At 48.0% G+C, this 21873-nt stretch overlaps 1 protein-coding gene across 1 annotated transcript in view; it reads left to right on the forward strand.

The window, feature by feature from the left end:
• Positions 1-21873, forward strand: part of LOC138297105 (uncharacterized) — a 648847-nt gene that overhangs the window by 238777 nt on the left and 388197 nt on the right. The window contains exons 28-29 of the mRNA XM_069236605.1: positions 163-339; positions 10718-10835. Of these exons, the coding sequence (XP_069092706.1) occupies positions 163-339; positions 10718-10835 (295 nt within the window). The remainder of the gene's footprint in view (positions 1-162; positions 340-10717; positions 10836-21873) is intronic.

Genomic DNA, 21873 nt, shown 5'->3' on the forward strand with positions numbered 1-21873 from the left:
ATCTTCTATTCAGCCAATAGTAGGCCACAATCTGAAAAGCAAAATAGATAATCCATTCAGGAAACATTTGGGAACGAATGAGCAACTCTAAGTACAATAACGTGGAAATAATTTCTATTGATAAGGAAAAAATATGTACCACATGTTTCTTTTTCTGTGTAGTTTCAGCCATCGTATGTCCCACTACGCTATAAGAGGTCAAATTATTGCAAATTGCAATAGCTTAAAAGCTCTGCTGGAGGACTTCCCTACCATCAGAAACACCAATTTCATGATTGGCCAGCCCCAAGAGAAGAGAGGAGAAAAGGAATCCAGAGAAGGACTCAAGGCAGATCCCAGGTGGGTGCTAAGAAATTACATCTGAATCAACAGATGTAACGATGTATATGGCAGCAAATGCCGCTGTATTCAAATCAAGAGAATGCGTGTTAATCGTGTCATATGCGTGTAAATGGTGACCTATTTAGACAGCTGGAATTTGGATACTGACATTTACCAGCAGAACATTTACAACACCGGCAGTGAAAATGCACATTTCCTCAGTGTTCCACCAAATTAGCTCAGTTTTCTGCTTTGAAAAGCCATTCATTATCAAGAGCGAGAGGGAGACCACTGTTCATGTCTAGCCATAAAGCGGTCTGTCTGCCGATACTTCCATCAGTTAAGAAATGATTTCAGGAAAGCAAGCAATTGGATATGTCAATACCCGACAAACACTTTCGAGTAAACGGGGTGGATATGGTGGCATATGGTTGCATCCCAGTGTTCACCACAACTGCCCTCGAGGAGCAGACTCTGACGTTTCATTGCTGAGCTTCTATGTGGTGTTGGGCATTGTGGAGCTGCTTCATGAGACTACGGGCTGTTTTCATGTCAGCCCAGGAGTGGTGGTGCTGGGACAGTCCAGAGGCCTGGCTGTATGTCTCCACTCTGTGGTAGATGGAGTCTGTAGGGTTAATGCCATGTCAGATGGGAAGCTGCAGCAGACTCAGGGCCTGATTACGAGTTTGGCGGACGAGCTTCCGACGGGGAGCTTGCCACCTTACTCCCCGAAAAGGCTGGCTGAGAACCAGGTTGTAATCAACAGGGCAGTGGTGCATGCAGCGCCTCCCTGGCTGATTGCGACCAGCACCCACCATGAACCCATTGGGAACACTGAGACAATTGTATCCTGGCGGTCTGACCACCAGGGTTGTAATGTGGCAGTCGGACCGCCACAGCAGCAGCTATCCTGACTGCCACAGCAGCGGAGGTCCTGATCGCCACCACCAGTCTGTCGGTCTAGTGACCGGCTGACTCGTAACAAGGCCCTCAGCCTATCTTGGGGAGGCACCATTGTGGTGACAGCTTATGAAATTATATATGATGGAAATTTCTTGACTACATACTTATGCTGTAGTTTTTGTATTTCCCTAATCATTATGGTTTTGTATCTAATTCCTGTTATCCCACTTTAAGATGGCCAGCCTACATTTCCTGGGTCGCATTTTACCTTACTTCTCCTCAATTATACTACCTCTGTGTTGTAAGGACACCTTGTTGCAATGATTCATTCCCATTCTTGCTTACAATTCTTGACCTTGTCAGTTTTGCCCCTTTTTCACTTCTCAAAAATTCTTGGCTCCTGCTTCTGCTAGTGCAATTTCAGACAGCCCAGCTGTGTGACGTCTATCTGAGAATACTGTTCAGCAGCATTGCATCTTTTGCAGTGCCTGCTAGCAAAGTGGCTTCAGATCAGAGTCACATTTTTCACAGATATTAAAGAATATAGTAAAGGAGCGATGAAGGGGCTTAGCCAATAAACAAATTGTCAGAAATGGGATTATTAATTGAGGAAGGGATACCTGTACCAAATTACTAAATGTACTCTGGTTTAGAGAAACATAGTTCTGAAGGAATCTCTGCTCAGTCCCTGTAGCTATCGCACAAGCAGTAATCAAGCCCCAGAGAAGTGCATGCCAAGTTTAAGGAGTACCAACAGTTCTAAAATAAATTGCACAATACACTAACATTCCCAAACGCAATCAGAAACATACATAAACGGTGACTAAAAGGATGTCAAGATCTTTTTACAATGTGAAAAGGGAAAACAGATATTTAAATTTCTAAAGTTTTAAGGCAAAAAACACCAAGAAAAAGAATAGCACCGATCAAAAGTCACAAATGACCGGGAGCATGGAGCAATTGTAGGATGACAGTGAAGGCCCAGTTCTGATACACCAAGCGGGATATCCCTGTGAAAGTTTTTTCTTTCTAACATCATCTTTTTTATGGAAGTTGAAATTTTCCAAAGCGGTAAGGTCCAAGGCTGAGGTTGGCCACGGTTCCTTGAAGTCAAATACATTGTCATCAAGCTCCCACTGGAATGGTTGTTTTAGGCACCAAAGTCTCTGAATGGAACAAACCTAGATTTCATAGTCAGGTGCATAGCTTTGTGGGTCAGATAGATACAGCCTCACTCCAGACCAAAGTTTTACCTTTAGGCTTAGTAATTTTTCTGGAAGTCAAAATCTTCCAGCACAGCAAGCCAGGAAGCTTTATGTGGACGCTGGGTGCCATAAGGTTACATACCTTCACCACAAGGTCCCTCTGAAACAGTTTTCAGAGCAGCAAAAGACTCCAAGCAGGATAATCTTGGATTTGTTGCCCGCCTTGGCTGCAATCTCCCTAGGCACACTTCAGCACATTGTCACGGTCTTCCAGAGATGGAAATAATGACTAATTCCCAACTTTTTCATGGTTTTGAAAAAGTTCCTCCTGGTCAGTCCTACAGCTCCAGCTCCTCAGGCAGGCTTCTAGGCACCAGTTTTCTCTCTGGCCATTTCTCCTGCAGTGATCCACTGGGCCCTCTTGGTATAAAGCTTCCGTACAATATTTGTGTTCCGCTGAAGGAAAACTGTTGGTCACCACTTTACCATTTGAGAACAGTTCCAGTTCCTGATTGTTAGCAGTTAGGAGTCCTTTTGTGAGTCCTCTTCATCCAGCAAGAGTCAGGAGTCGTCTTCCAGAAAGGCCTTCAGATTCAGATAGAGTCTTCCCAGGTCCACAAATTTCTCACAGTACTCCACCTCCTTTACCACAACCGCTTTTTGCTTGACTGTAAAATTACCCAGGAGCCTTGGTTACAAGATGGTGAAACCTAGCTACCGTCAGCCGATACCATATCAGATGAACTCTTCTCCTACTTGACAGGGAAAACCCTGATTTCCATCCTACTGTGATTGGACCCTGGCTGTCAGAGAGGGCCCTGAAAATGAATAGGAAGAGCCCTACGTGATATCTCCAAGTTAAAAGAGGTAGTGCTAAAATTGTCTTTTGGTCTGCCAACTTTTCCTGCTCACTCCCATAGAGCTAACTCCTGGTCAGCAGCTAAAACCTGTTGGGCCTTCCTGGGCTCCACTGTCATCTTAGCCAGGGTTGTTAACCCTCTCAACCATTGATGTGTATTCCAGCTCTGAAGACATGATGAGTGGCACAACTGGTTTTAAGCCATTCTGGTCAAGAAACCTAAAGTACATTCTTAACAAGTATCTTTTCTGCTTAAGCTATAAGCAGGAAATGATTTTCAAACATGTTTGCAGCCTTTTCCAAAGTGGAGACAGAGAAGTAAGATATTAATCCCACATAAAATATTTAGGGAAAGGTCTACAAGGTGTTTTATTCTTTGTCTATGATTCCTCAGGGCTTTCTCAATGTTTTTTTTTTTTTAGAAATCCACCTCCAGGCAGCACCAAGTCAGGAGCCGTAGTGGCACAGACTATTGGTGTGGCCAGGTGAGGGAAAGGATGTGTGGGGGTAGGAACAGCTGGGAGGGAGGCCTGTAAAAACAACACAGTGAGTTATTGCTGAGCTACGGATAACCCCCCTGTCTCTATACTGTTTACACTTTTGCCTTTCTAATCACCTGTGTTTTATGGTCTGCCAATCTTGCTGAATTATGGAGGAATGGTTAGGGTTCTAGGGTTTAGGGTTTTAGTAGATCAATACTTAAAAAGAAGCACTTAGCACACTAGCCCACACACACATGTTTAGCCAAATCGTACTGCTTCAGTTATGAGGTTTCACTATTACAGTCTGTACACCTACCATGCAGTACTCTATAGATGCTTTATCTGTGGCATTAGAGCAGGTCTGGAACAAAGGGAGCAACATTTGTAACATGTACTTGCACACTGATAATTTCTCCATAGAGCTCCCAGTTGGTTAGTATGTTAAGTGATTTTTCACAATGGAATAACTGTTTGGTGGGACCAGCCTTGCCACTGTCTTCATCTTGCTTTTGCTCAGTGCAGCAACACTTTGGCACACACTCAACAGTCTTACACCCAAGTTCCCAATATTTCCGAAAATGTTAGTGCAATAGAAGGTTTCCAAACATTAGCCAAGCCAAACAAAGATGTTATCTAGATAGCGCCACTGCACTCTTACTGCTGGAGATCCAACTGATCTCCTGGTCGCTGCATAGACTCATACTCGACCGGTTGTTTGTTCTACTCAGATCGCAGGAGGGCCGTCGCGCCTCTGTCTGGCGACCAAAAGCAGGCAGGAACTCGATCAGGGTTATCCGCGCAGCCCAAAGGGGTACCGTGACCGCAGCCAGGGAGGAACAACGGAATTTGCAGTGCGTGGCCTAGGGCAGGGCTTTACTTATACCCAAAGCCCCTCCCAAGATGGCTGCCACTCGCAGATCATGGGAGATTTAGGCCCTCATTACAAACCTGGCAGTCAGTGGAGAAATGGAGGTAATACCACCAACAGGCCGGCGGAAAAAAAATGGCATTACAATCATGGCGGTGACCGCCATGCTAAACCGCCACTTCTCCACTCCGACCGCCAGGGTGGTAACGACCGCTGGGCTGGAGACTTCGGTCTCCAGACCAGCGGCTGTCACTACACTGCCGGCCGTATCACGACCCCACATACCACCATGGATTTCGTGGGGTTCTGTACTGCCACGAAATCCATGGCGGTAGGCACTATCCGTGCAAGGGAATTCCTTCCCTGGCACTGATAGGGGTCTCCCAAGCCCACTTCCCCTCCCCCGAGTCCTCCCCCCACACCCCTGACCCTTGCCCCCCTCCAAAGGTGGCAGGACCCCCCCCTCCCCAGCCCCCCAACATCGACACACATACACTACAACTACACATACCCACACACATACAGACATTCCAACAGACACACAGACATACACGCACACATACTCACAGACATACAAAAAGACAGACAGACACGCACACATTTTCAAAACACACAACACACCCCCCGCATGCATACACGCACTCACACACCCCCTCTACACACTCACATGCACACCCCAATGCACGCACACAACACACAACACCCTCCCCACCCTTCTACCCACCTCCCCAACGGATGATCACCTTACCTGGTCCAGTGATCCTCCAAGTGGGAACGGGATCCATGGGGGCTGCTCCGCCGCCAGCTCCCCGTCACAAGAACACCGCCACACCGAATCATGGGACGTGATTCGGTGGGCGGTGTTCTGATGACGTGGCGGTGGAGGTGGAGCAGCCTCCACTTCCCTGCCGACCGCCAGTATGGCTGCTGGCGGCTCTCCGTCCGAAAAAGGACGGAGGGCTGCCAGCAGTCATAATACGCTGTGCGGAAAACTGCCTGCACTGGCGGTCTTCAGCACGGCGGTACCTCAGTGGTCTTGCAAAAAGACCGCCAAGGTTAAAATGAGGGCCTTAGTATTTGTCTCCCAAGGATCATAGATACCCAGAGCCATGAAATAACAGCAAAACAAAATAAAAATGCCACAAAGAAAACTAAATAAAATGCCAAGCACATATATAACGAATGTCAAGCGCTTGGTCACCAGAAAGACAATGTTTTTAAGGTGCAAACTTGTAGGTGGAAGAACACAGTTTGCAAGAGCCTTGTAACGAAGGCTTGTTTCTTGCAAAGCCCCCATGGATCTTACCGCACAGGGTTGGAAGGAAGATTAACTGGCTACAAGTTAACAACTGATACCCTGCAACTGCTAGTAGCGGCTTGACACAAGGTCTATGTAGTGAAATAGCCTTTGGCTTTTATTTCTCTGTGAGGGTACAGTAATCTCAATATCTAGTTCCCTCTATTTTTTTTTTGTTGATAAATTAGATCCCTGGCCTATGCTCTTACAAATCACATTTTATGAATGATTCATGACCAAACAAAAGACTCTTCCTATGTAGCAAAGGCATTTTTACATGACCTGTCACTGTAGTGCATTTAACCTGCAGCCCAGCTGAAGCACAATAGTGTTCCTAACAGACATACTTATTTGTCATCCATGTGGGAGGTGTAACTGCAACCCAAATATGACACTTAACTTTCCATACAATAGATGCACTGTAGGCACCATTTACATTGGAGTTGAATGGAAATTAATTATGCTTAATGTGGAGTTCCAATGTACACAACATGGTTAAGAGGGGAAATAAATGCACCTTTCTACTGCTTATAGTGGTAATGTGTGCAGAGTCCTAAAGAAACAAAAAAATCGGGTCCATAAAAAATGTGAAAAATCTTTGTTGACCGTGTAGAACAGGTACATTTGCTGCAAGTATGATATGCTGAACAATAGACAAATATAACATTTCACACATTTGTATTATGCTGGGAAAAAATTAATCCACCATATTGAAAAGAAGTTAGTATAATACATTTCTAAAAAGTTTATTGCTTAATGTCACATTAAGTCTTATACTGTCTGAGCTTTTGTTGAGACTTTTGAGAAGATAAGTCAACAAGCTATTGTTCCACAATTCTGACAGTGGAATACAGGCATTAATAAAAACTGGCACATTGGTGAGTGGAGGACTTTTATGATGTCCAAATGTGGCAGAATGAAAGCAATAACCCCATGTTTATAAAAGCAATGAGCAGTATAGATTATTTTATTGTAGATGTGGAAGAGGGGTTAACGTTGACTTTCTTCAAAAAGATAATCTTTCTTGTAATTCCCATGTCTCATAACGATGCTGATGTAATGTCGGAACAAGGCATTAGTAGCTCCCTTAGCCATTCAACCGATCTATAGCTATATATAGGCCGCCTGTTACACAGATACGATAATAAAAAGAACATCTTAAAACCATTTAAACACAATCAGAGTCTAAAGGAAAGCTGCTTCCAGGATCACCTTCTAGACATCGAAATCTAGTGCAGTTCTTGAACATTGCTCTGCCGATCAGATATGGTAGAGCAGGCTGATAGAACTGAAACACTAGAGGCAAAGCGACAACTGATACTACGCGAGAATTACTCGCACAGATTGACACTCCCTGCAGTTTTTTAGTGCCTGCATGAAACTGTAAGCATTCTCTACTTGTAATTGCAATTGCCATTAGAAAGCATCACTAAGAATTTCTCCCCATTCCAGTAAACACCTTACCTTTTAATTTAATAAATGTAAATGTAGGAAAATGAAAGACTTGTGAAACACTAGTTATATTCAAATAATTGCCAATGCATGTACCTTTAGTCCACATGTTGTTCTTTGCATACTTCTTTAAAGCGTAGACAGTGTAGGTAAGCAAGATCTTGGGTTATACCATCTGTGTTGGCCCAAAACTCAACACGTTCTAAACTGAAATTATTAATATGGCATTATTGATGAGTAAACCTTCTCTTCCTGAATGCATGACACTTGTGGTCTTCGCACTAGATAGAAATCTGAGTTCACATGCTCACAAAAATTAATTAGCCAAGGCCGTCCAATATCAACACAATCTTTTTTCTAGTATAAACCTTCATTGCTGAATTGTCTTTTCAAATGATGGTACAGTCCCTATGTAAGAAATTGGATTGTAGGTTGAGGGGGGGGTAAGAGCCCCACTCAAGTAATAAATACATTTTTTGTCAGTGTGAACTACAAAAGTCACTAGATAAACCTGTGCTTAGCCCTCTTGGCATAATTTAGATGCAATGTGTATAATATTTCTGTAGCAATAAAGTGAAATCACAACAGAAGAAAAATCAAAAACTAATTTAGGAAAATAGAGTGAATTTAATAAATAAAATGACACCAAAACAACAAACACTCAATAAGTAGAACAGGAGTTATACATTTTAAAAGTTTCAGGTAAAAATAGCACCAAAAAGCAAAAAGTAATAATTCTGATTATCTGGTCGGGCTGGACTGGGGAAATGTCACAAGTTCAGGGTGACCACAATGCACCAAGGGTTGGATACAGGGATCAGATTTCATTCTAGTGGGGAGTTTACCTTCTCACTCATTCCAGTTCCACACAAGGAGCCTCAGTCAAGACTTCACGTTGGTAGGGGCCACAAGGAGATCATTGTGGACGAGAAGAGCAAGGATTCGCATTGGCAAGAAAACTGTCAGTTGTTGCTGACCCAAAGAGCAGGTTGCTATTGAAACTTTGCATTGTCGGAAGATGCTGGTGGTCGTTACTGTTGTGGCAAGCACAGATCCTCTCTGTTAACACCTGGAATCCATGACTTGCAGTTAGCAGATTGAAGGAGTACATTCTGACAGCAGCTGGGGATCCAAGACTGGTGGAGGCACTTCCTGGGGGTCAGGCATGCTCCTGCAGAGGCTGGTAACTGGGTCCAGGCAAGTACAGTTGGTGGTGGCCAGTTGGGCAGTTGGAGGGAAGGTTTCTGGAAGCTTGTTGTATTCCTGCAGTTCAAAGAGGAGGTCAGTCAACTGGCCCGTGGATTAATTTCTGGGAACCTGGATTCAAGGCAAGCAGGGCCAAATGTCCTCCTTCTGACCTCGGAGCAATCCTTCTTCTGAATCCTCTCAGGTCCAGTAGTATTCTGATGAGAGATTCTGAGGGTGCCACTTTTATCCCCAGTGCCAGCCTGTGTGTGTAAAGTGGGGCACCCCCTTTGTCCACCTCTAACTAGTTCTGGTCAGTGCTGCCCCTTGCTCTAGGTCTGGCTTCAATCTGTCCACGGCAACAAAGGGCAGGTAGGCCCAGGTGGGCTGCATTTGTCAGTTACAGTGCAGACAGCTTCAGAAGTCAGAAAGGGGTGGGCACAGCCCTTAGGCTACCCTTTCAAGCTCAGGAAGGGCTTAATACAACCCCTAGGCCATTCTACTAAGGAGCAAAACACCCTTCCACACACCCAAGGCCATTTTTCCCCTGTCTTGAAGGAGTAGACCTCACACCTCAGGAGTGCCATTATTTGTCATGTGACACTGGCTGAAAGGTACATCTGGTTTAGCAGACTAATGCCACCTTTCTAAAAGTGACATTTTCAGGATAGTAATTTCAAATCCAGCTTTATCATTACATATGATTTGAAATTACAGCCATATTCATCTATTTGCTCCCAACCTGATGTATTCACCTATTAGGTGCAATTAAGTAATCCAGTGTTGGATCTGTGGGAAAGTTATCCTTGCTACGGTGAAAAACAACTTCAGGACTTTTTCACTGCCAGGACATGTGAAACCTAAGTACACATGACCTCCTTTTTAAATACCATTCACCCTGCCACATGAGCTTCTAGGGCCTACCTTAGAGGTCACTTATAGGTATTAAAAAGGAAAGTTTAGGCCTGGTAAAGGCTTTATTTTGCCAGGTCGAAATGGCAGTTTAAAACTGCAATACAGGCTGCAGTGGCAGACCTGGAACCCGTTTTAAGGGGCTATTTTAGTGAGTGGCTCAAAGAGTGCTGTAGCCCATTTGTAGCATTTAATTTAAAAGCCCTGGGAAAACGTAGTACCATTTACTAGAGACTTATAATTATATTAAATGTGTCAATTAGTTATAGACCAATTGTATCATGTTTGGAAAACAGCGCATAGGCACTTCTCAACTGGTTAGCAGAGGTAAAATGTGCAGAGTCCTAAATCCAACAAAAATGGTTTCAGCAAAAAATAGAGTAGGGAAGGCACAAATCTGTGGAAATACCGCACAAAAGATAGTAATGTCCACACCCTAGTCTTGTCAAGACTGGACTTTGGAAATGTTACACTCACAGGTATACCTGAGATTCATCTTGACCTTTTAAAACAGGACTTCACACTGCAGTTAGATAGGTATTGGGATTTAAATGCTTATTGTGGTTCATCTCTTTCGTAATGGAAGCAAGAGTTATCTTGAAAATGGCCTATGTTATTCACAAAGCTATTACACCATATCTGTGAAATACATGACTCAAACACTGATTATTGCAGGTGGGAGTAACTTCCATTGGCATTCTGACCCCTGCTGATTGAATTTTCTTTTTTCAAAAAATAAAATTGGTTTAGTTAAACGACAAATGTTTAGGTTCAGGAGGAAGACTAAGGGCCTGATTTAGATTTCGGTAGATGGGTTACTCTGTCTCAACGGTGACAGATATCCTGTCTGCCAAAATATAAATCCCATTATTTTCTATGGGATTTATATTTCAGTGGACGGGATATCCATCACCGTTGTGACAGAGTAACCCATCCGCCGAAATACAAATCAGGCCCTAAGCCTTCAAATGTGGACAACATGACTATCATTACATTGGGTACGGGCAACATTTGTCCAAACTTCAGTTTGAAGTTTGCACTGTATAGATGGCTAAGAATATTACTGCAGGAGTAGGTCAGCTTGCCATCCTAGCCTTCGTGGATAGATTTATGTTTGTCAAGCAATTGTTCACCTCTGACTATGATTTCTGTTTTGTTAATGTGATGCCACCTGTGTAGGTTGGTACCTTTATGCAATTTAACTAATAATATTTCACATTTTTGGTGACATAGGATATTTCAGGAGCGTTCACGGTGTTTAATGTCGACTGATGGGCGAGCTGTTCTCAACTTGTGGTACATCCCTCACCCGTCAGAGGTGTTGATCATGTTTAAAACACTGCCAGAAAGGGTATGTATTTTCCACTTCAAAATAATATGTTTTTCTAGTTTGTAGTACACCTCAATATAGTTAATTGGTGTGGGCCAGAGCCTCGATACATGTACATTTAAATCCAAAGAACTCTGAGTCAGGTCTTCATCCTGATAGGTGGATAAAATGAGAAGTGTTGGACCTGGCTTTTTGACAGGGACATCCCCAAACTTTTTGCCTCCTTCCTCCTATTTTTTTCTGACCTGTTGTGGTTGGCTTTTGACCTCTGGGCACTTTACCACTGCTAACCAGTGCTAAAGTGCATATGCTCTCTGTGTAAATTGTACTACTGATTGGTTTATCCATGATTGACTATTTAATTTACTTGTAAGTCCCTGGTAGAGTGCACTACATGTGCCTAGGGCAGGTAGATTAAATGCTACTAGTGGGCCTGCAGCGTTGGTTGTGCCACCCACCTCAGTAGCCCCTTAACCTTGTCTCAGGCCTGCCATTGCAAGGCCTGTGTGTGCAGTTTCACTGCCACTTCGACTTGGCATTTAAAGGTACTTGCCAAGCCTAGAACTCCCCTTTTTCTATACATAAGTCACCCCTAATGTGTGCCCTAGGTAACCCGTAGAGCAGGGTGCTGTGTGGGTAAAAGGCAGGACATGTACTTGTGTGGTTATATGTCCTGGTAGTGTAAAACTCCTAAATTCGTTTTTACACTACTGTGAGGCCTGCTCCCTTCATAGGCTAACATTGGGGCTGCTCTCATACATTGTTGAAGTGGCAGCTGCTGATCTGAAAGGAGCAGGAAGGTCATATTTAGTATGGCCAGAATGGTAATATAAAATCCTGCTGACTGGTGAAGTCGGATTTAATATTACTAATCTAGAAATGCCACTTTTAGAAAGTGAGCATTTCTTTGCACTAAAACCTTGTTGTGCCCTTCAATCCACGTCTGGCTAGGTTTAGTTGACAGCTCCTTGTGCATTCATTCAGACACACCCCAAACACAGGGTACTCAGCCTCACTTGCATACATCTGCATTTTGAATGGGTCTTCCTGGGCTGGGAGGGTGGAGGGCCTGCCCTCACACAAAGGACTGCCACACCCCCTACTGGGACTCTGGCAGACAGGATTGAACTGAAAGGGGGCTTGGTGCATTTCTTAGACACTCTTTGAAGTCACCCCCACTTCAAAGGCACAACTTAGTATAAAACAGGGCCTCTGCCCTACCTCATCAGACACTTGCTGGAGAAGAAACCTGAACCAGAAACTACATCCTGCCAAGAAGAACTGCCTGGCTGCTCAAAGGACTCAACTGTCTGCTTTTCTACAAAGGACTGCTGCCTTGCTGTTGGCCTGCTGCCTTGCTGAACTGCCTGGCTGCTCAAAGGACTCACCTGTCTGCTTTTCTACAAAGGACTGCTGCCTTGCCGTTGGCCTGCTGCCTTGCTGAACTCTTGTCTGGCTGTAAAAGTGCTCTCCAAGGGCTTGGATAGAGCTTGCCTCCTGTTCCCTGAAGTCTCAGGACCAAAAAGACTTCTCTCTTCCTCTTGGACGCTCCATGCGCCGAACTTTTCGACGCACAGCTTGTTCCACGGCAAGAAAAACGCCGCACACCGACGCTGATCAACGCGACGCCTTCGGGACGACCGAAACTTTGACGCACGGCCTCGCAAGGACAACGCCGCCCGACTTCCCAGGAGAAATCGACGCGACGCCTGCCGTGAGATCAAAACTTTGACGCACAGCCTCGCAAGGACAACGCCGCCCGACTCCGCAGGAGAAATCGACGCGACGCCTGCCGTGAGATCGAAACTTTGACGCACGGCCTCGGAAGGACAACGCCGCCCGACTTCCCAGGAAAAATCGACGCGACGCCTGCCGTGAGATCAAAACTTTGACGCACAGCCTCGCAAGGACAACGCCGCCCGACTCCGCAGGAGAAATCGACGCGACGCCTGCCGTGAGATCAAAACTTTGACGCACGGCCTCGCAAGGACAACGCCGCCCGACTCCGCAGGAGAAATCGACGCGACGCCTGCCGTGAGATCGAAACTTCGACGCGCAGCCCCGCAGAACGACGCGCAGCCGGAAAACAAGCAGGAAAATCCACGCACAGACCCGGGACATCTGGTACTCCCCGCAACCCACAGTAAGAGACTGTCCGCACGCCGGAAAACGACGCACGACTCCCCGCGTGGAAAATAACGACGCAAGTCCGTGTGTGCTGAGGAGAAATCGACGCGCACACACCAGTTTTCCACGTACCTCTTCTCCTGTGGCCCTCTGAGGAGATTTTTCACCAGAAACCAGGTACCTTGTGTTTGAAAGAGACTTTGTTTACTTTCTAAAGAATTAAGACACTTTATATCACTCTTCAGTGATATCTTTACAAATTCGTATTGCAACTTTGATCGTTTTGACCTGAAGATACCCAGATAAATATTATATATTTTCTAAACACTGTGTGGTGTATTTTTGTGGTGTTATGCTATGGTGTTGTATGATTTATTGCACAAATGCTTTACACATTGCCTTCTAAGTTAAGCCTGACTGCTCGTGCCAAGCTACCGGAGGGTGAGCACAGGCTGATTTTGGATTGTGTGTGACTTACCCTGACTAGAGTGAGGGTTCTTGCTTGGACAGAGGGCAACCTGACTGCCAACCAAAAAACCCATTTCTATCATTGGTGATCAGCGGTGAGGATAGGACTTGTGTTTGTGCAGTGACATACAGTAGCTAAGTATTTCACTACCTACCCACAGTTGAAGGTCAACTTGATTTTTCATCTTTTTTGGCTTTTGATTCTCTGATGTCCTCCTGGATATACTATTGATATTTTGGACTTTGGATTTTGGTTTTTGCTGGTAAGATCTTATCAGAATGGGATTGCTTACCTTCTCATTCTTTCTTCGTACTGACCACCTCACTAAGGCTGACCTAAGGAAGCTTTGCAGAAAATGGGGCCTTCCTGTAGCAAGGAGATCTACTAAGGCGGAGATGCTACATAACTACATAGTCTGGGGGGAGGAAAGATGGGCAGAGAGAGAGGCAGCAAGAAACCAAATGAATAAGTATCCCTCAGATGAGGAGGAGGACTACGCACATGAGGAGGAAGACTGCTCACATGAGGAGGAAGACTACTCAGATGAGGAAAGAGACCCAGCGATAGATGAATGGCTCCGAAGTCAAAGGCGACAGGAGCAACAATTAGAGGAGTATTTTGCAGAGGTTGAGGCAAAAAGACTCTTAGCCCTGGAAGAAGAAAAGATTGCAGATCAAGAGCTGAGCTGTAAAGAGCTGAAACTGGAGGCCGAAAGGGCTGAGTCCAGTTCAGATGGTGGCAGCAAAAATCTTGCATCTAGTACTGCTGAAGAAGGGCACAAGCCCAGAGATGTGGTGCCCAACTTGAAGAAGGGAGTTGACACACCCCAGGTGGTTCAAGGGTATGAGGTAGTTCCCGTTATGCACAGGGTCCCTGAGAAGGATTGGGGAACTGGCACAGGGAGTCATATTCCTACTGGGGGGAGGGACACTTTACTGACTCTAGCAGAGAGTGACAGAGAAAAGGGTTCCCCCCTGGTGGACGTCCTGGATATAGAGTGTAGAGACATCCCAGAAGAGTATGGGTTGAGTGTCAGGGACAGACAGATACTGTCTCACCAGTCTCAGGAGGGTGAGGTAGAGTGCTTTTCCAAGGTTGAGTTACTGGGTGGTTGGGTGAAGGGTACTGTGGTTAATACATGTGAAGGGCAGAATGATGTAATTGCTGGAGAGCATATGTCTGGTCCTTATTTTCCAGAGCTACGCCAACACCAGGTGGAGTGTGAGTTCTCTGACCACAGGGAACTTACAATGGAGGCAGACTTCTGGGTGAGTACCAGAGAGTCTGAAGAGGCATTTGGGGGTGCTCCTGAAGGGAGTGGTCTAGGTGGTTCCCAACCGAGTGAGGTGGGAAAGGATTGTAGTGTCCCAGGTCCTAGAGGGTTCCATGAGGGAACACCAGGAGGGAAGCCTAGCCTGTACCGTAGGGCCACCTTTTGAGGGAAGCCCGCAGTGTCAGAAGAACTTGGTGGGGTGACTGTAGCCAGCATCCCAACAGTTCTGGTGTCTGGCAGTACCCCTCCTAGTGAGGGGGTGCAGAAGTCCAGACATAGGGTTGAGAGGGGGTTGCAGACCCCAGTGGAGGACCTTGAGAGTCAGGGGACAGCTCTGAGAGCAGAGCCCCCCAGGAATGACCCAGGTGAAACTGTTTCTGGTTTGGGGGAAACCCAGACTCTGCCGGATGGGCAGAGGTCGGGAGACCTGCGCCAACCAGACTCTTGTGTGGCCCTTGGGGACGGTGTGTCCCTTGTGGGGGGTGAGAGTGCCCCCCAGGAAGTCCTGGCATGCCAGGCAAAGATTCAACCTCAGGGTGGTGACTCTGGGTTGGATACCCAGGTTCAGAGGTTAAACTCTGACCTGGTGGGAGGTAGATGTGCCTCCCAAGAAGTCCTGCTGTGCCAGGCAATTGTCCAACCTCAGGGTGTTGACTCTGGGTTGGATGACCAGGTTCAGAGGTTAAACTCTGACCTGGTGGGGGGTAGGTGTGCCCCCCAGAAAGTCCTGGCGTGCCAGGCAATTGCCCAACCTCAGGGTGGTGACCCTGGGTTGGGGAACCAGGCTCAGAGGTTAAACTCTGACCTGGTGGGAGGTAGGTGTGCCTCCCTGGAAGTCCTGGCCTGCCAGGCAATGGTTCAACCTCAGGGTGGTGACTCTGGGTTGGCTAACCAGGTTCAGGGGATAAACTCTGACCTATTGGGGGGTAGGTGTGCCCCCCAGAAAGTCCTGGTGTACCAGGCAGTTGTCCAACCTCAGAGTGCTGACTCTGGGTTGGATAACCGGGTTCAGAGGTTAACCTCTGACCTGGTGGGAGGTAGGCGTGCCTCCCAGAAAGTCCTGGTGTGCCAGGCAGTTGCCCAACCTCAGGGTGGTGACTCTGGGTTGGATACCCAGGTTTAGAGGTTAAACTCTGACCTGGTGGGAGGTAGGTGTGCCTCCCAAGAAGTCCTGCTGTGCCAGGCAATTGTCCAACCTCAGGGTGTTGACTCTGGGTTGGATGACCAGGTTCAGAGGTTAAACTCTGACCTGGTGGGGGGGTAGGTGTGCCCCCCAGAAAGTCCTGGCGTGCCAGGCAATTGCCCAACCTCAGGGTGGTGACCCTGGGTTGGGGAACCAGGCTCAGAGGTTAAACTCTGACCTGGTGGGGGGTAGGTGTGCCCCCCAGAAAGTCCTGGCGTGCCAGGCAATTGTTCAACTGCAGGGTGGTGACTCTGAGTTGAATGGCCAAGTTCAGAGGTTAAACTCTGACCTGGTGGAGGGTCAGTGTGCCCTCCAGGAAGTCCTGGTGTGCCAGGCAATTGTTCAACTTCAGGGTGGTGACTCTGAGTTGAATGGTCAGGTGCAGAGGTTAAACTCTGACCTGGTGGGGGGTAGGTGTGCCTCCCAGAAAGTCCTGGTTTGCCAGGCAGTGATCCAGTCTGAGGGTACAGACCCTGGGCTGGAAGACCAGGTTCAGGGTGTCCCCCCGGACCTGGAGGGAGGGGCTACTGATAACAGTGCCCCTACCATGTTGTCTTCTGAGGAGGCCACTCCTAGTTGGAGGGTGCTGGACCCCAGAAGGGAGGGCAGGGGGAGGGAAGCCTCACCCCGGGCCCTAGTCCAACCTGAAGGTACAGACCCCAGGTTGGAAGGCCAGTTGCCGGTTAACAGCCCTGCACTGGTGGAGGAATGGTACAGGGCGACTTCTGTAAGCACCCTGACCATGTTGGACTCTGGGGGTACCGCTCCAGGAGGGAGGGTACAGAGCCCCAGAGGGGAGGACCAGGTTCAGGCTGTCATCCCTGACCTGGTGGAAGGGAGAGTGGTTAAAGGGTGCCCAGCACCTGGGGCTACCGCCCCCCACTCTCCACAGCCACAGTGGTTGGAGAGGTTTGAGAGGCCTGGGGCCTGGCTCTCATCCCTGGCAGCTGTCAGTAATCACTGTGGCTTGCTGTCCGGGTGTACAGAGTTATCCCTGGGGATTGGACAAGTGTCACACCCCGGCGGTAGAGTGGGCAACACCACTGTGTTGGTCATGGTGGTACTATCCTGCTCCTGGGATACATCTGTGAGCAAAGTAAGGTTAGGTGCTGCACAGATGGGATCCGCAGGGAAGGAGAAAGGTTCCCCATGGGTTGGCTTACTGGGCCCTGAGAGTATGGACAGAGGGATCCAATTGGAGTCAGGAAGGTGAAGAACTGGAGCATGCCCCTGCTGTTGTGGGCCTGGGTCCTTGTTCTGTCGCCTCAAACAGGGAAGTACATCAGGATAGTGATTGTTCTCCCCTGGCTTTAGGCTGGTGGGGGGTCATGTTGGACCTGGCTTTTTGACAGGGACATCCCCAAACTTTTTGCCTCCTTCCTCCTATTTTTTTCTGACCTGTTGTTGTTGGCTTTTGACCTCTGGGCACTTTACCACTGCTAACCAGTGCTAAAGTGCATATGCTCTCTGTGTAAATTGTACTACTGATTGGTTTATCCATGATTGACTATTTAATTTACTTGTAAGTCCCTGGTAGAGTGCACTACATGTGCCTAGGGCAGGTAGATTAAATGCTACTAGTGGGCCTGCAGCACTGGTTGTGCCACCCACCTCAGTAGCCCCTTAACCTTGTCTCAGGCCTGCCATTGCAAGGCCTGTGTGTGCAGTTTCACTGCCACTTTGACTTGGCATTTAAAGGTACTTGCCAAGCCTAGAACTCCCCTTTTTCTATACATAAGTCACCCCTAATGTGTGCCCTAGGTAACCCCTAGAGCAGGGTGCTGTGTGGGTAAAAGGCAGGACATGTACTTGTGTGGTTCTATGTCCTGGTAGTGTAAAACTCCTAAATTTGTTTTTACACTACTGTGAGGCCTGCTCCCTTCATAGGCTAACATTGGGGCTGCTCTCATACATTGTTGAAGTGGCAGCTGCTGATCTGAAAGGAGCAGGAAGGTCATATTTAGTATGGCCAGAATGGTAATATAAAATCCTGCTGACTGGTGAAGTCGGATTTAATACTACTAATCTAGAAATGCCACTTTTAGAAAGTGAGCATTTCTTTGCACTAAAACCTTGTTGTGCCCTTCAATCCACGTCTGGCTAGGTTTAGTTGACAGCTCCTTGTGCATTCACTCAGACACACCCCAAACACAGGGTACTCAGCCTCACTTGCATACATCTGCATTTTGAATGGGTCTATCTGGGCTGGGAGGGTGGAGGGCCTGCCCTCACACAAAGGACTGCCACACCCCCTACTGGGACTCTGGCAGACAGGATTGAACTGAAAGGGGGCTTGGTGCATTTCTTAGACACTCTTTGAAGTCACCCCCACTTCAAAGGCACAACTTAGTATAAAACAGGGCCTCTGCCCTACCTCATCAGACACTTGCTGGAGAAGAAACCTGAACCAGAAACTACATCCTGCCAAGAAGAACTGCCTGGCTGCTCAAAGGACTCACCTGTCTGCTTTTCTACAAAGGACTGCTTCCTTGCTGTTGGCCTACTGCCTTGCTGAACTGCCTGGCTGCTCAAAGGACTCACCTGTCTGCTTTTCTACAAAGGACTGCTGCCTTGCTGTTGGCCTGCTGCCTTGCTGAACTCTTGTCTGGCTGTAAAAGTGCTTTCCAAGGGCTTGGATAGAGCTTGCCTCCTGTTCCCTGAAGTCTCAGGACCAAAAAGATTTCTCTCTTCCTCTTGGACGCTCCGTGCGCCGAACTTTTTGACGCACAGCTTGTTCCGCGGCAAGAAAAACGCTGCACACCGACGCTGATCAACGCGACGCCTTCGGGACGACCGAAACTTTGACGCACGGGCTCACAAGGACAACGCCGCCCGACTTCCCGGGAGAAATCGGCGCGACGCCTGCCGTGAGATCAAAACTTTGACGCACGGCCTCGCAAGGACAACGCCGCCCGACTTCCCAGGAGAAATCGACGCGACGCCTGCCGTGAGATCAAAACTTTGACGCACGGCCTCGCAAGGACAACGCCGCCCGACTCCGCAGGAGAAATCGACGCGACGCCTGCCGTGAGATCAAAACTTTGACCCACGGCCTCGCAAGGACAACGCCGCCCGACTCCGCAGGAGAAATCGACGCGACGCCTGCCGTGAGATCGAAACATCGACGCGCAGCCCCGCAGAACGACGCGCAGCCGGAAAACAAGCAGGAAAATCCACGCACAGACCCGGGACATCTGGTACTCCCCGCGAACCACAGTAAGAGACTGTCCGCGCGCCGGAAAACGACGCACGACTCCCCGCGTGGAAAATAACGACGCAAGTCCATGTGTGATGAGGAGAAATCGACGCGCACACACCAGTTTTCCACGTACCTCTTCTCCTGTTGCCCTCTGAGGAGATTTTTCACCAGAAACCAGGTACCTTGTGTTTGAAAGAGACTTTGTTTACTTTCTAAAGACTTAAGACACTTTGGGGGTCATTCTGACCCTGGCGGCCGGTGGCCGCCAGGGCCACCGACCACGGGAGCACCGCCAACAGGCTGGCGGTGCTCCCACGAGCATTCTGACCGCGGCGGTTCAGCCGCGGTCAGAAGCGGAAAGTCGGCGGTCTCCCGCCGACTTCCCGCTGCTCGGGGGAATCCTCCATGGCTGCGGAGCGCGCTCCGCAGCCATGGGGATTCTGACACCCCCTACCGCCATCCTGTTCCTGGCGGGTCTCCCGCCAGGAACAGGATGGCGGTAGGGGGTGCCGCGGGGCCCCTGGGGGCCCCTGCAGTGCCCATGCCAATGGCATGGGCACTGCAGGGGCCCCCGTAAGAGGGCCCCACTGTGTATTTCAGTGTCTGCAATGCAGACACTGAAATACGCGACGGGTGCAAACTGCACCCGTCGCACCCCTGCAACTACGCCGGCTCAATTCTGAGCCGGTGTCCTCGTTGCAGGGGCATTTCCTCTGGGCCGGCGGGTGCTCTTTTGGAGAGCGCCCGCCGGCCCAGAGGAAATGTCTGAATGGCCACTGCGGTCTTTTGACTGCGGTGCGGTCATTTGGCGGCTCCCTCCAGGCCACCGACCACGGGAGCACCGCCAACAGGCTGGCGGTGCTCCCACGAGCATTCTGACCGCGGCGGTTCAGCCGCGGTCAGAAGCGGAAAGTCGGCGGTCTCCCGCCGACTTCCCGCTGCTCGGGGGAATCCTCCATGGCTGCGGAGCGCGCTCCGCAGCCATGGGGATTCTGACACCCCCTACCGGGATGGCGGTAGGGGGTGCCGCGGGGCCCCTGGGGGCCCCTGCAGTGCCCATGCCAATGGCATGGGCACTGCAGGGGCCCCCGTAAGAGGGCCCCACTGTGTATTTCCGTGTCTGCAATGCAGACACTGAAATACGCGACGGGTGCAAACTGCACCCGTCGCACCCCTGCAACTACGCCGGCTCAATTCTGAGCCGGCGTCCTCGTTGCAGGGGCATTTCCTCTGGGCCGGCGGGCGCTCTTTTGGAGAGCGCCCGCCGGCCCAGAGGAAATGTCTGAATGGCCGCCGCGGTCTTTTGACCGCGGTGCGGTCATTTGGCGGCTCCCTCCAGGCGGGCGGCTCCCGCCGCCCGCCGGGCTCAGAATGAGCCCCTTTATATCACTCTTCAGTGATATCTTTACAAATTCGTATTGCAACTTTGATTGTTTTGACCTGAAGATACCCAGATAAATATTATATATTTTTCTAAACACTGTGTGGTGTATTTTTGTGGTGTTATGCTATGGTGTTGTATGATTTATTGCACAAATGCTTTACACATTGCCTTCTAAGTTAAGCCTGACTGCTCGTGCCAAGCTACCGGAGGGTGAGCACAGGCTGATTTTGGATTGTGTGTGACTTACCCTGACTAGAGTGAAGGTTCTTGCTTGGACAGAGGGCAACCTGACTGCCAACCAAAAAAACAATTTCTAACAAGAAGGTTAAGTGAAATAGTACAGAAACTGGCTACTCAAATAGTCAGAGACAATTCAAAAGAAAAAAAAAGTGTCACTTTGAAGAATTAGTGAATGCTTTCTTGCAACTGTATGAAACTGGTATATAATTGTGATAAGCAGGATCAGAGCTCATTCAGAGTGGAACTGTTCACTGGAAAGATTATTGATATTGCCCTGGTGGTTGCTGAAACCTACAGATTATCATCAATCATGACTTGAAATGAAAGACACCAAGCGCCTACTCCTGTGGGATAAATTTAAAACACTAAAATAGTAATCAATGTCCTTCCTTCATTGCCTTCATCATCGTCTTGCCTCACCTAGCCGCCCGCACTGACCTTTCCTTATCACCGTCACAGTTATGAATCAACTGTGATCACTTTGAATCAATACTATGTTATTAGACCTTTTTTTAATGATTATGCACCAGTGACCTCAGCCCTTATTTTTGGTAAAACAACAGTATTAATCCATATTCACCTCCTTCAATAGTGTATGTTTGAGATACACTGACACCTCGATATTGGCATCAGGCGTCAATGGCAACGTTTTCTGAAATGTAAGATTAGTACAAAATAAGCTATATCATGTATATATTGCCAACTAGACAACTAGTCTTGATCACAGGTACAACAGGAATATATGGTTTTGGTAGAGATCATAAAAAAAGTAACCGGATTATCAAAATTAGGATCACCACAGAGATCTTGTGTGAACGAAGGTGAGATTTATTCATAAAAAGCGTAAAGGCACACAGACCACCCATTGTTTGTTCATCAGGCAGCTATTAGTCCAACTACCCCTCTTGAAACCTTGGCACATAAGCAGTGCATCATCGCTTGGGTGCAGAGTAGCAGGAGGTTTCTACGGTAAGTGACCATAATGTATCCCCCTTCCATAACTACTAGCAAATCAATAGAATAGTGCCCATCATACTCTTAAACCAGAGGAACAAGTAGACAGGGTTAGATAATGAGAACAGGGAATGCCAATGACACAGAAAGCACATAAAGGTCTACACTTCAAGCAGAACGAACCAAAATCTGTCTATTGCATAGACCCCCCATCACGCGAGTTTCTACAC

The sequence above is a fragment of the Pleurodeles waltl genome, chromosome 5 (genome assembly GCF_031143425.1).
Source record: "Pleurodeles waltl isolate 20211129_DDA chromosome 5, aPleWal1.hap1.20221129, whole genome shotgun sequence".
Classification (NCBI taxonomy): Eukaryota; Metazoa; Chordata; class Amphibia; order Caudata; family Salamandridae; genus Pleurodeles; species Pleurodeles waltl.